Source organism: Pezoporus wallicus, unplaced genomic scaffold (assembly GCF_028554395.1).
Source record: "Pezoporus wallicus isolate ANWC-B61680 ecotype Strahan unplaced genomic scaffold, APGP_CSIRO_Pwel_v1 contig_2908, whole genome shotgun sequence".
NCBI classification, from domain to species: domain Eukaryota; kingdom Metazoa; phylum Chordata; class Aves; order Psittaciformes; family Psittacidae; genus Pezoporus; species Pezoporus wallicus.
In genome coordinates this window covers 4,939,744-4,952,739 of record NW_026642179.1, presented here as the reverse complement: position 1 = coordinate 4,952,739, position 12,996 = coordinate 4,939,744, and the positions used below count along the sequence as shown (strand labels likewise).

General features: G+C 44.6%; 1 protein-coding gene across 12 annotated transcripts in view; it reads left to right on the top strand.

Moving 5' to 3' along the window:
• WNK1 (WNK lysine deficient protein kinase 1) overlaps window positions 1-11,567 on the top strand; it is a 105,793-nt gene extending 94,226 nt beyond the window's left edge. For 8 of the 12 annotated variants that reach the window (XM_057427980.1, XM_057427986.1, XM_057427981.1 and 5 more), the window contains 5 exons: window positions 949-1,143; window positions 2,424-2,516; window positions 4,856-4,897; window positions 8,039-8,226; window positions 8,523-11,567. In XM_057427980.1, the coding sequence (XP_057283963.1) occupies window positions 949-1,143; window positions 2,424-2,516; window positions 4,856-4,897; window positions 8,039-8,226; window positions 8,523-8,837 (833 nt within the window). In that variant the 3' untranslated portion in view covers window positions 8,838-11,567. The remainder of the gene's footprint in view (window positions 1-948; window positions 1,144-2,423; window positions 2,517-4,855; window positions 4,898-8,038; window positions 8,227-8,522) is intronic. The other 4 variants (XM_057427982.1, XM_057427983.1, XM_057427984.1 and 1 more) reach the window with 4 other exon arrangements.
• The last annotated feature ends 1,429 nt before the right edge of the window (window positions 11,568-12,996 follow it).

Below are 12,996 nucleotides of genomic sequence, written 5' to 3'. Positions count from 1 at the left end.
GGTACCATCTTTCATTCCTAGATCTATGTCTGTGTCTCTGTCTTGTCCTTTTTTGGGGGGAGGGTGGGGTGTGACCCAGTTCTTCCACCACCTGGATTACTAGATCGTTTTTGGAATTGCTTTTGCTATTTGGTAGTCTTGCTTGTGACTTTTGTAATCTGCTGAAAGATGCTGTTCTGTAAGAGCAATTTTAAAGTTGTGATTTGATTGGTGATTTTTCACTACCTTAGTAGCACTTAAGCACAGTGTTTCTGTGGCCTTACACTTCAGAAACTTAGCCACAACTGATGGATGTTAAAGTAGAGATCTTCTTATTTAATGGAGTTAAAATTTTTTTGTACTTACAAGTCGAGAAGCAGTTCCAGTTGTCAAGGCTTCCTCTCTTACTAAAACCCTTTTTATAATAAACAGAACTCAGAAATAGTTGTTTCTGTTTGAATTATTTGGGTGTCAGATGCTTGCTGGGTCACTGTAGATGTCTGTCAAATCCTGCAGCATCGAGTAAACAATGTCGGAGGGCCAGTACTGTGACCAAGAGTATTTGTTGCTGCTTTTTGCATGTTCACTTTGGTAATTCCACATCATGCTGCAGTTTCTGTATCCAGCCCCCCTGGCTGCTCACTTTGGTTTTGTTACATGAGATGGGAGCTGTGTGTGAGCATGTGACAGTGAGCTAACACAGAGTTGCCTTAAAACTTAATAAGAATTTTTCTAGTCTTAATGCTTTCCCAGAAACTGGAGCAGTTCCCTCCCCCTGCCTACCCATTTCTTGCATGGATTGTCATGCTTGACCAAATGGTGATAACCTTTTTTTTTCCATTAGTAAATGTTCCGGTCAGACTTTCCTCTGTTTTTACTCCTGTCCCTGGGGAACAACAATAGAAGCTTTGAAAATGATGTGGGGAAACTGAAACATTGGATGACTTTTTGCCTTCCTCCTCCTTCTAGGCAATCTGTCAGCTCAAAGTGCACCATCGGTCTTGCCCCCCCAGCAGACTCTTCATCCTCCTGGTAGTGTACCAGAGACTGGGCAGAACCATTTGTTACAGCCCCTCAAACCTTCACCTTCTAGTGAAAATCTCTACTCTGCCTTTACCAGTGACGGTGCCCTTTCAGTACCAAGCCTTTCGGCACCAGGCCAAGGTAAGACTTTGAACGGAATTAGTGTTGAGTCTTGCACCGTTGTTACTGGTGAAAAAATGACCAACTTGATGACACTTGATTTTTTTTTTTTAATACATCAGGAAAATTAGACTGATAACCTCTAACCTATGTGTGGAGGCTGGTAAGAGTGGGGTTTTTTGCAACTAGGTTTCTATCTGCACATTTAGGTGAAGCGTGAGGTTGTTATGAATACAGAGTGCGTGGCCTTGTCTGCTGTAATGAAAACACTAAGGGAGAATGCAAGAGAGTGCAGTGGTGTGGTGGCAAGCAATGTTCTGCTGACCTGGGGGAAAGGTATTGGCCGAAAGGATGAGGAGACAGACCGTAATGGGGGATTAGAAGTGTGAAGTGAGACCAAGGAAGGGGCAGAGCACCTTTGATGTTTACCGGTAATTGAAGTGGTAGGAACTTCTTTCTTAAGATTCAAAGCCCTTTTAGACTTCCAAAGTGCTTTGGCTGTTTCTGTCAGTGGAATTTTTAACAACAAATGATAAAAAGGCTCATGGGTTAAACAGTTATCCTGGAAGGAAAAGCTAGTGTAGGAGGATGGAATGGTAGGAGTAATAGGTTGTTAATTTACTCAAGTTACTCATGGATTGCTTGTTATTAGTATGTTATCAAATAATTTCTCAGTCACAGCTCTGATTTATTTGTTAGGGAGAGCTTTTTTGTTTGCCAGTGAGTGGGGAATGACAGCTTGATTCCTTTGCTTCTCTGAACTTAGCTGTTCCAGGGTTTTGGTTTTTTTTTGCCTCCTTGAGGACCTCTTTGAAAAGCTTTGCCACAGGCTGCCTGAATATATCAGTTCTAATGTGTTTTTACTGAAATCAGAGAAGTACAGACAGGAAATGGAAACAGACTTTTTGGAAGAATTTTCTGTAGAGGTGTTTTTTTAATGAGCTCTTTCAAGTATTTCAGAGCTACATGAATCATCTCCTTGTATCTAGAGTTGCGCAGTACTGCTTTAGAATTGGATACTTTTGCCAGGATTTGGCTTTCCTATAGATTGCAACCTTATTGTTGGGTTATGTCCCAGAGAGTAACACAGCAGACTTGGCCTCATGTCTGGAGTTATTAGAGGGAGTCTCTTCACTCTGTATATTGTCTACATACTCTTTGGTCCCCCAATTTGAGGCTTATTCTTGTGTGTCATGTTAATGCATTTCACCCTTTCAACCTCAAGTTGCTAACATCTTGTAGTGGTGTTCTGTCTCTTCTCCTCTCCTTTCTCTGTTCTTCCTGTTCTTGTTTTCTCACAGGCTGTGCGAAGTTTAACTGTGCATCTGAGAGAGTGACATTCAAGCCTGGTGGCAGGAGGACCCGATTTCTGAGTACGCCCTGCTTGGCTCTTTGTGTGTAACACCTTTACTCCTTCCTTGTCTGTTTTTGTTTGGTCTTCTCGTTTGTTTGGTTTTTTCCTGCTGCTTGGATCTATTTCATGCAGCCCATTCTAATCTCCCACCTTGTGTTTATTCCCTCCCATCCCATGGCTTAGCTGAGCTGCTCTTCGCATACCTTTAGAAGTTTGAGTTCTCGTGTTAGGTATTCTCTGGTGTTAAATACATAATAACAAGAACTCATTTCCATTTGGTGGAAACTTTCAGGACAGTTCAGTGAGGTGACAGAAACTGGGGAGAGTTGGCAAGTTGTATCTGAGCAGGCATTTCTTTTGGCTTGCCTTAGGAGTGACGCTTCAGCGTACGTTAGCCGACATGAGACTTGGGAGGTGAGGTAGTCTTTCTCGTGGAACAGTGAGGAAAATTTGTTTTCAAAATTATTCCTTAGTTGTATGCTGCTGTAGCTGGTGGAGGACTATAATATGTTGACTTCCTTCAGCAGCATGCTTGTGGTGCAAGTTCATGTATGTGCTCAGCAGTAGTACTGATTATATTGTAGAGCATTGATGCCACCTGTAGGCAGTTAATACTGACTTATGTTCATTAGCAGGTGGATTGCTAAAGACTAAAGTGTTGAGGGTTTTTAAAAATACTTTGAGAATATTTTCAGGCAAACTCAAACGATCCTTACCTACTAATGGGCTTAGGTTTAGAAGCTTTTACTGTAAATTTTGAGGTACACTAAGTGTTCAACGAATAGCAGTAAAGGTGGGCAAACAGACATCTTCAGACACCCTGTTAACCCTCACAAGTTACCTCGCAGCTCTTCTCAAAATCCTTTCATTTGTAGTTGCATTAGGCCAAATTTACAAGAGAGCCTCAAACTTCTGATGTGATTGAAGTAATGATGCGCTTGAGCTGAGGCTGCTGATGTGGTGCTTTTTACTGGCAGTGCTGCAACACCTTCCATGCTGCTTCTGCAGGCTGGACCCATTAAATATTGTTCATTTATTTCCCACCCTCTGGAATGACTTGATATGAAAAAGCTTTAAGTGCTGTAAAAAGAGCTCCAGTCGCTGCACTGAATGACAGTACCATGCATCTGTAGCATCTGTCTGGCTACAGTCAGCAGTAGCACAGCTGAACTAGTGTCATGTGCAGGAACTGGGCCTGGCCTTCTGCAGAGACAGCTGCAATGCAACCAGCTCCATCCTCTGAGAAAGGGACCCAGGCAGAGGGAGCAGGAATTTTTCCTGGCTGTTCAGTTTTGCAATGATACCTCTATCCCACTTCATTGGATTTGAGGATATAAGTACTAGTAGTACTTAATTTCTCAAATTGAGATGCTGGGTATATTAATGTGCAGGTGTGCACTGACATCTGCAATCAAGTTTTATGGCTCCTTTCTTGGAAGAAGTTAAATTCTTACCAAAGCTAACTTAAAAAAATCATCTTAAGTGTGGCCTGCTCTTTTTTTGGTGTAGGGAATATAAAGAGCAGCCATTCTGTTTCTAAAATTGACAATGAACTGCATATATGAGTATCATTTACTTATAAGGCCTTGTCTTGCTGCAAGTCAACCATCGTCTGGCTGTAAGAGTACTTTGGCATGTGTATCTCTTGCTTGTGGGACTGGTGCTAAAGGAAATGGATTTCTTTTGAGAAGTGTGTTGTAGCTGTCCTGTAAAAGCAGATAATGCTTGGCATGGCGCAGCTTAGCTGTCACTCGGCTTACTGCAGGTTGCTTGCTTCCTGGAGTCTTGTCCTTGAAATGCTATTGCAGACTGTTGTGGAGAGTGGCAACTGGAGGAGATGTTGGCTTAGAATCACCAGTGTTGAGGAAACAGTGCAGTAATTGATGCTTTTAACTGTGCAGCTGGAGAAACAGAGTGGTACTGCTTGGCAGGGAGTGCCTGGACCGTTCCACAGATCTGAGAACATAAGGTGGCAAACTAAAAGCACTTGACCTTTCAAATAAATCTTTCTCATGTTATAAACTGGTCAGACTTTGACAGTTGTAAAAATGCTTCGTACATCCTGACAAACATGGAAGGTGTAGTTGCTTTTCCCTTTGGAATAACAGCCAGTTGTGACAGTAACGTCTACTGACATTCTTCATTATAGTTTGGGAAGAATAAATGTAAGAGGCTGAGCCTCTTTCTGAAAGCACAACTGATTAAACTGACCAGTCTTGGGGTTTTCCTCCTTCAGGAACATCCTTGAGTAGTGACTCCAGGAGCCCTGCAGTGCTGCGTCCTCTGTTTCTCACCAAGCTTTTTGTACTGTTTCCTGATACTAAACATTTCTCACTGTTTCTCTTGTCTTTAACAAATTACTCTCTCTTTGTGCTTCAGGGAAGATGGTGAAAAAAGTCTGTCCTTGCAACCAGCTCTGTAGTAATTATCTTATTTCTGTTATCTCTGATTCCTGATTGTAAAGCTATTCATCAGTTTTTTCTGGTCACTGAAGCCTTACCTCCCTGACTCTGTCTCCAGCACAGCATATGTCTGTCTATGTTATGCCCTATAATGTGTACTCTCTTGTCAGTATACTGAATAGTCTGGCTATTACTCTCACAGACAAGTGGAGGCAAGGCAGAACCTCACCTTCACTGTGGAACTCTGCTCATCGCTTAATAAGGGCGAACTGAGCACTGGGGTCAGTTGCTCACTGTAATGTGCTAAGGTTGTACCTCTGAGCAGCTAGTTTGTTTGCAGATCTGATGGGGTTTGCCACCTCAGTGGTGGATCCAATTGCAGGTACCTCTTCAACATTTTAAGAGTAAGAGTAAGCCATCAGAGATCTCCAGTGCATCTCCCAAAGTAAGAGATGATAGGAAAAGCCTGTGTGCTCATGTCACTCAAGATTGTTATAAAGGTGTCTTTTTGGCTGCTGGTTTACATGGGGTAAATATAAAAGGGCAGAATGAAGGCACTAATGGTAGCAAGCTGGAGAGAGAGAGAGGCAGGCCTGTTTCACTTCAGATCCTTCATGTCAGAGCAGAACTGGGGATGGCTGCTGTGACCGAGCAGGAATGTGAGGGGTTGTTTCCATTGAATGCTACAAGTTGAAGCACTTCCTTCTCAGACTCTTCTGGATGGCAGTTTCTGCAGCAGTGACTACATCAGAGCTAAAATGTGAAATTCCCAAGAAGTCATTTTTTAAGTTGACATTATATGGGAGCTTTGGTGACTGCATAGCTCACCTATAATAGTGTAGGCTGGTCTGTCAGTGACCTGAGATAGGAGCTCCCTAACAAAATGGCTTTTGGAGACAAAGCTCTTGCAACCTCCCACCTTTCCCACCCTGAACCAAAGCCAGTTAAGCTTTCCTAAATGATCTTCTGTATTTTCAGCTGAATGCACTGTGGTATATACCTCGATTAATTCTCTCCCTTCTGTGGCCAAAGGAAGCCCTCCAGCATAGGCCCAGGAACCAGTGTGCTGGTTGATTGAAGTGGAAATGTAAAATACCAAAAGCAGATACTGGCCATCATGAAGAGGATGGGAGCAAGTGTGTCAATCCCTGCATGAGCCCTCACAGTGGAACGTGATTGTTACTGGTTTTGGCAGCTTCCCCTGAGTACCCCTTCCTTGCTTTTGCCTCATTTGTCTTTAATTTCACCTTTCATATCATTGCTCTTATTAAGTAATGGTATTCTGAGCCCCTTCTACATGATACATGCTAAAGGTTGTTATTTCGCTGTAGATTTCCTTTGCTACCTTACTGTGTGTTCCTGTTACTCCTCATCTGTGCTGCAGCTGCACACCCTGGTTAGGGAACCTTTTTCTTCTCTTTCCCTTTTCTGTGTACTGTTGCATGCATTTGCCTGCCTGTAACAACTGCTGCCCCTCCTGTGGGCACCCAGACCGGGAACCACTTCCAGACCTGAGCTGGAACTGGTGAGAGGGTTACATATCCTTCCCTCCTCAGCACTACTAGAGGCAGTAACACTTTGCTTATTTGTCCTGCATAGTAAGTACGTCACCTTCCTAATTCACTCCTCGATATGAAACATTCCTGCAGGGGTTTGGAGCCAGTTCTTTCTTTGATACAGTGGTTGCAAGGAGTGTGGCTGATAGCCAGGGAAAGTGAAGTAGCAGTCAGGCAAGAGACGGCGACTGCCATTTAGCCTTTGAAATAGAGAGATGATTTTCACTTCTGCCATATTTGCTGCTCCACTTTTAATTGTTTTTCTTCAGAGATGCCTGCCATAAGCTCAGGTTTCCTTGGATTTCCCAGTTACAGTCTGCAGAGTGAGCAGGCAGAAATGTTTGAGGAACTTTGAGAACCAAGTAGGTGAGGATGCTGTGCTTGCAAGGATTGCTGGGTTTAGCACTGCTGTGGCCAGATACTGATGATGTCGTTTGATTTTGTACAAAATGGATTTGAGAAATCCTGATTCTTTCTGCGTTTACCATGTCCTTCAGAAAAAGTCTGCCCTAGTGGTTAACCATCGCTCCCACATCTGAACATGAGGATACTTTGCCATGCTGCTGGGGAGCTCAGTATCGCGCAATTTCTTTGATTGCTGTTATGAAGTGTGCTGTTAAAAAAACCTGAATTCAAGTGCAGTAGCCTGTTTGTAAGTGGGAGGAGGACAGTGGGACAGTGAGGCTATCCAAAACAAAGCTGCTAGGCTTTATTTTTCCTACAGGATAAGTTCAGGAAGCTTTGTAGCAGAACTGAAACCTGGTATTTGTGAAGGTTTTTTTTTTGTGTTCTCAGAATCAACCCAGCAAATAGAAAAACTTGTCAAAACATTTCTGAGAAACTACTCCCATTTCTGCCTTCTTTCAGTTCTATTAGTTGTTTGCATCTGAAATGCTTGTTCTTCTGACATAGGAAATCTGAACATAATGGCAAAAAAATGCTTTCAGAGGGAAAAGGCACAATTTAATGCAGTGCAGACTTCCCCTGCTGATCCTGGCTCTTTGGTGGATGAAGACAGTCCCATCTGGTTATCCTCAAGAACATAAGTATGGCAGCTATTGGAAACAACAGTTGCTGTTTTTCACTGTGGCTTTTTTACGTAATCTGGGTGAATTTTTGTCTTCATTTTACAAAGTGGAGATAATTTGCTACAGAGCAGCTGACGATGCTGATTGTACCGCTCCTTATTCAGCATCCGGCATTGGCCTCCAAGGTGGAATTGACCTGTGCCAGTAGTGGTTGCTGCTAATTAAGAGGTGCAGGATGAGAGAATGATGTGGCTCTACTGTCATTCAGTGCCGAAATCTAATCTCCTTTCTCCTCTACAAAGGCCTGTAGGCTGCTACCATTCCCCTCTTAAGATGACTACTTGCAGCACGTCTCGAGAAGTAAACTTATCTATGGAATACTCTTAATCTGGGAAAATGCCTGTAGGAGTCCTGGTAGTTCCCACTTCGGTGTGTCCTGGGATTGAAACTTAGAATTAACCTGCATGGCATTTTAACTGGCTCTCTATTGATGTACCATTACCACAATTATTACATTTACTTCGAGAAAGACGAGCTTTAACCTAAGTTTTGATTCCCTGTTTTATGTACTTGTAGGGACCAGCAGCACTAATACAGTCGGGGCTACGGTGAACAGCCAAGCGCCTCAGCCTCAGCCTACTGCTATTGCCTCAAGCCGGAAAGGGACTTTCACAGATGACCTGCACAAGTTGGTAGATAACTGGGCCCGAGATGCCATGAACCTCTCTGGCAAGAAAGTTGGCAAAGGGCATAGCAACTATGAGGTAAGGCGTAATCCGTGAATGTTTAGGGTAAGGAACTGTGTCAGTGCTGTCTCATTGGGGTGTTAAACATGGCTTGCTGGGGAGCTTGGACAGCTGTTGTAGAAAGCTGTCGGCTCTGTCTTTCATGTATGTGCAGGATTGTATCACCTGCTGTGGGAGGGAAGGGGATAACCAAAGAGGAGAGCCACAGCGCGTTCTCTTCAACATCCATTGGGAATGGCTTTTGGAGCGAGGGGAAACCTGTGTTTTTTAAGCACAGGTGTGTAACTTTTCTTGGGGGTTGGGTGTTTTTCCAGGGCCCTGGAATGGCAAGAAAATTCTCAGCACCAGGTCAGCTCTGTATCTCTATGACATCTTCCCTGGGTGCTACACCCATCTCTGCAGCATCAGCTACCTCTTTAGGTCCCTTCACAAAGGCGATGTGCCCTCCGCAGCAGTACGGTTACCCAGCAGTGTCTTTTGCCGCTCCGTGGAGCGCGACGAGTGGTCCAGCACAGCCCCCGCTCGGCCAGTTCCAGCCCGTTGGTGCCGCATCTCTGCAGAGCTTCAACATCAGCAACTTGCAAAAATCCATCAGCAACCCTCCAGGCTCCAACCTGCGGACCACTTAGCCATGCGTGGAGACCCTGCTGGCTTAGACCTCGGGACAGGACGTGGGGAGGGAGATGGGGCCCTGTATCAACTCCTAGTGCTGCAATGAACTGGTAGCTTGCCAGACTGGGAATGAATTTCTCTTTTCCAACCATTGCCGTCAACTCTCTGTAAAGGGAGTTTCCCCACACACCTTGAAGGGGGAGGAGGATGATCAGCATCCTTATGATGGGGCAGTGCTTTTGACCGAGGGGTTCTGCTCTTGTTGGGATCAAGAGTTGTGAAGAAAAGTCACGGGGTCAGTTCATGCAGTCTTGCTGTGTAATTTTTCTCTAGTTTGAGGCTGAATCCACACTTGTCGAGATGGGAGAGCTGAAGCCTAGCATGAGGCTTTAGCACGCTTCTCATCTCTCCCTGAAGAACCAAGACCAGGAGAAAAGTTGTCCAAATCCCCCTCCTCTCCCTCTCCCCAGTCAATCGTATCTGGCTCCAAAATGGTGGGGCACACGAATGGACTTGCAGTGCAGCCCGTGCTTTATAGGTCATTACTGCTTTAAGTAAGATATTAACAGCTTTGACTGCAGCATTAGAGCAATTTAAATTGTTTAAAAGAATTTTTTAAAGTTCCCTGCGGACATGTACTTACCATCAGTTTTGATGTGGAAACACTGTGATATATAAATGTTGTTGGACAACAGTAGTTTAAAAATGAGTGGAATATAGAGGGTTAAAAACGTTAAAAAATGGGAAAAAAAGCTAGCTATATCCTTATACTTATTGGAGACACTTTAACTTTTTCCTTTGTATTTTCATTGTATTAGATAAATAAATGTGAATGTAAAATTGTATAAATTAATGTACTTGAATACTTGTCTGTTCTCCCAGTATGCTTGCTGGATATTTTAGTGCCTTGGACTTCTATTGCTTCTGCAGTTAGCGTCATCTTCCCAGCAGACCCCCAGGCGGACCAGGGCAGGCTCAGAGAAGGACGGACCATTTGTACCTAAGAGCTTCTTTAGTGATACCGTTACTGTTTAGAGTAGGTGTTTGGAGGGGGAAGTCGTGGAGGCTGCGGGCCGGAACAGTGTTCCATACGCTGGGGAAGCTTGTCCTCAGGTCTGAGGTGGCTGCTGTGGCGGGGGACGGAGGGGTGCAAGTGAAGCTAAGACAGGACTCACCAGTATTGGCTGCGGAGGCAGGAGGTCTGGATCGGAAATGAACAGAGGATGGGGAGAATGTGTGTCTTTGGGAGAGGCCCAACTGAAGATGCAGTTAGACTCCACCGGCAAAGTGGTGAAGGTGTTTGGTCAGGTTGTGACTGGAGGGAGAGGTGCCATTGCCCGCTGGCGTGGGCCGGTCTGCTGGGATTGCTTTGCTTACCTTTTCTTTTTTCTTTTTTCTGTTTTTTTTTTTTCCTTTTTTTTTTTCTTTTTTTTTTTTTTTTAAATTTTATTTAATTTTTGGTAAAATCCATGTAAGCCAGGAATGTCCTGGTGCAACGTCCATTGCCGGCAATGGATGTTCTTGAAACAGCCGGCGTCAAGAAGTTTCCTCTGTCTGGGAGGATTCACGATTCTGTTCGCTCTTATCAAATTCCAAGCTGGTACCAGGACTGTAACTATCTGTCACCTCTGAGGAACTGTACTGTACCTCCTGCTTTGGTCATTCTCCCTTCCCTATTTAAAGAAACAAATACTGGTTTCCTCTTCAAAGTAAGAATAATACCAGCCAGTATTCCTGTAGTGCTGCAGAAAGCTGTGAAGGATGAGGGTACTGCTTCCTGGTACTTGGGAGTAGCTCACCAGTATCCTGGAAGCTGGCGCATCATGGAGATGTTGCTTGCCTGTTCTGTTTCCTTCCTGAAGCGCTATTGCCCCCCTGGAGCCTTAATATAGGGAGTTTTCTGTCTGCAGATGTCCTCGCTCTTTCATCTTTCCAAAGAAATACTTGAGCTCCATTCCTTTCCTGTCTCTTTGTTTTACAGCAGGTTTGGCAATGGGGTTGGGTACAGGCTGGGGGTGAAAGCAAGTGGGGTGAGCTCCAGTTCCTTAGGCCCAGTGGGGTTGTTCTTTGTAACTGAAGTGCAGAGTAGAGGTACAGGAGAGAGGAGGCTTGAGGTGGGCACGTGGGGAAGAGGCAGAAAGCAGGAGTCCCAGGGTGGATGCAGAGGGGTCTCCTGAAGGCACGCAGTGTGAGGGGTGAGGTGAGCTCTGTGAACGGGAGCAGTGGCAGACCTGAGGCAGGGATGAAACAAGGGGAACGTTCATGCCAGGGGAACCGATTGGCTGGATATGCAGCACGTGGTTATTTAATTTTTATCTACTAAGTTTGAGGTCGTTTTTTCACTTAATGTTATGCAAGAACTGGTTTTATTTACCATTGACTCCCCCTCCCCCTCCCCTCCTGTGGATGAATAACTGAAGTCTAGAGGAATAAACTAATGCTACTGAACTGTTAAATTATTTTGTTTAATATTACACTTTGAGTATCTTTTTCCACATAAAATCTGTTTCTGAATTACAGGCGTTTTCTTTACGTTATTTAACAATGTACACTGTAAAAACATAAAAATAAAAAAAAATAAAATGAACTGAACCTTTGGGCTCCCCTGGCCGTGGTGAGTTGTGTGGCTTGCACTCAACCCCGGCACTGCTCTTCTCGGACGGTTGCGCTTTGTCGCGGCTGCCACTCGGTACCTGTGTAGAGTATTGGATGGAGTCATTCGAATAAACCAAACCTGCTCTGGTTGAGCTGTGAGTTTCCTTGTTGAACAGCAGGTCCCAACCTCTCCACCCTCTTCCTGGTAATTGTGACCCAACTTAATCAGTTCATCACAGGGAAATACAAGAAACCTGTTTTAATGAAACCCTTTGCTTCTCAAAAGCAGTGATCAGTGGTGAGCCTTTGCCCTTCTAATAGAATACTCTGAAGTAAGGGGTGGTAAAGAATAATTCATAGAATGGCTCTTCCAGATGGGAGGAGCTGTGACATATAATGTAAGAGGTGAAGGATAACATACAAGCAGGGATTGCTTTTATGGTTGAGACTGTCCAGCAGTCACCAGAGAGCAGAGGAACACACTAAGCTGCAACCTTCAAGAACTTGGCAGCTCTCCTTGTTCCAAGTGCAGGTGGAGCCCTATGACCTGGGTTGCTGCGTGTCCTTTTGGCAGTGAGGCCGGAGCAGGGTTTGCTGCACCCTGCCTGTCACAGAAGGGTCCTGTTGAGTCCCTCACCCTCCTCTCTGGGTGGAAGGGAGCCAGGGTGCATGCCTGCAGTGCTGGGGAGAAGAAACCTCTTAGTGTGGCTCTGAAGAGGAATTCCATCCCAAATTTGCAACTATCCTGGTAGAGTAGAAGAGTGGGATGACTTTACAGGGTCGTTCAACTACTGCAGCCTTGCTGGAATTAACTGACATTTCTAAACACTAGTTGCTGCTGCGTTTCTTTCCATTTTAAGAACAGCTTCTGCTATGAGTCATGCTGTGCAAGTCCTTACAGGAAAATAAAAAGCTCAGAGTGGAAGTTTCGGTGCCCTTTTAAAAGGGACCAATCCCAAGAGGCTCACTGGTGACCTCACTTACAGGCACGGCTATGTTGGCACTCCTCCCATGGAAGCTGAAAGCTGTGTTTATATGAGACTTTTAACGTTTTTGTTGTAAGTTTTAAGTGGCTTTAAACACAGTAATTCTGAATGTCTGCACAGTCCCTTCCCAACAGGTATCTGATTTCCACAGTGAGCATGAAAATCCCATTCAGACATGTGGTATGTATTTCTTCCCTGGGCTGTTCTGAAGGCAGTGCTGAGTCAGAGCGACAAGCACAGTGGAATGTGTAACTTTCAGATGTAATCTAATCTATTACACTTAATTATAATTTGTCCTATCTTTCTATACTGCCATCAACCATAGAATCATAGCATGGTTTCACTTGGAAGGGACCTTAAAGACCTTAGTTCCAACCCTGTGCCATGGGCAGGGACATCTTCCACTGGACCAGGTCGCTCCAAGCCCCATCCAACCTGGCCTTGAACACTGCCAGGGATGGGGCAGCCACAGCTTCTCTGTGCAACCTATGCCAATGTTTCACCACCCTCATAGTTAAGAACATCCTAACATCTAGTGCAATCATCCTCCTGGTCTCCAGTGCTGCAGGTGCCAGGGTCCCCACATCATACCTGG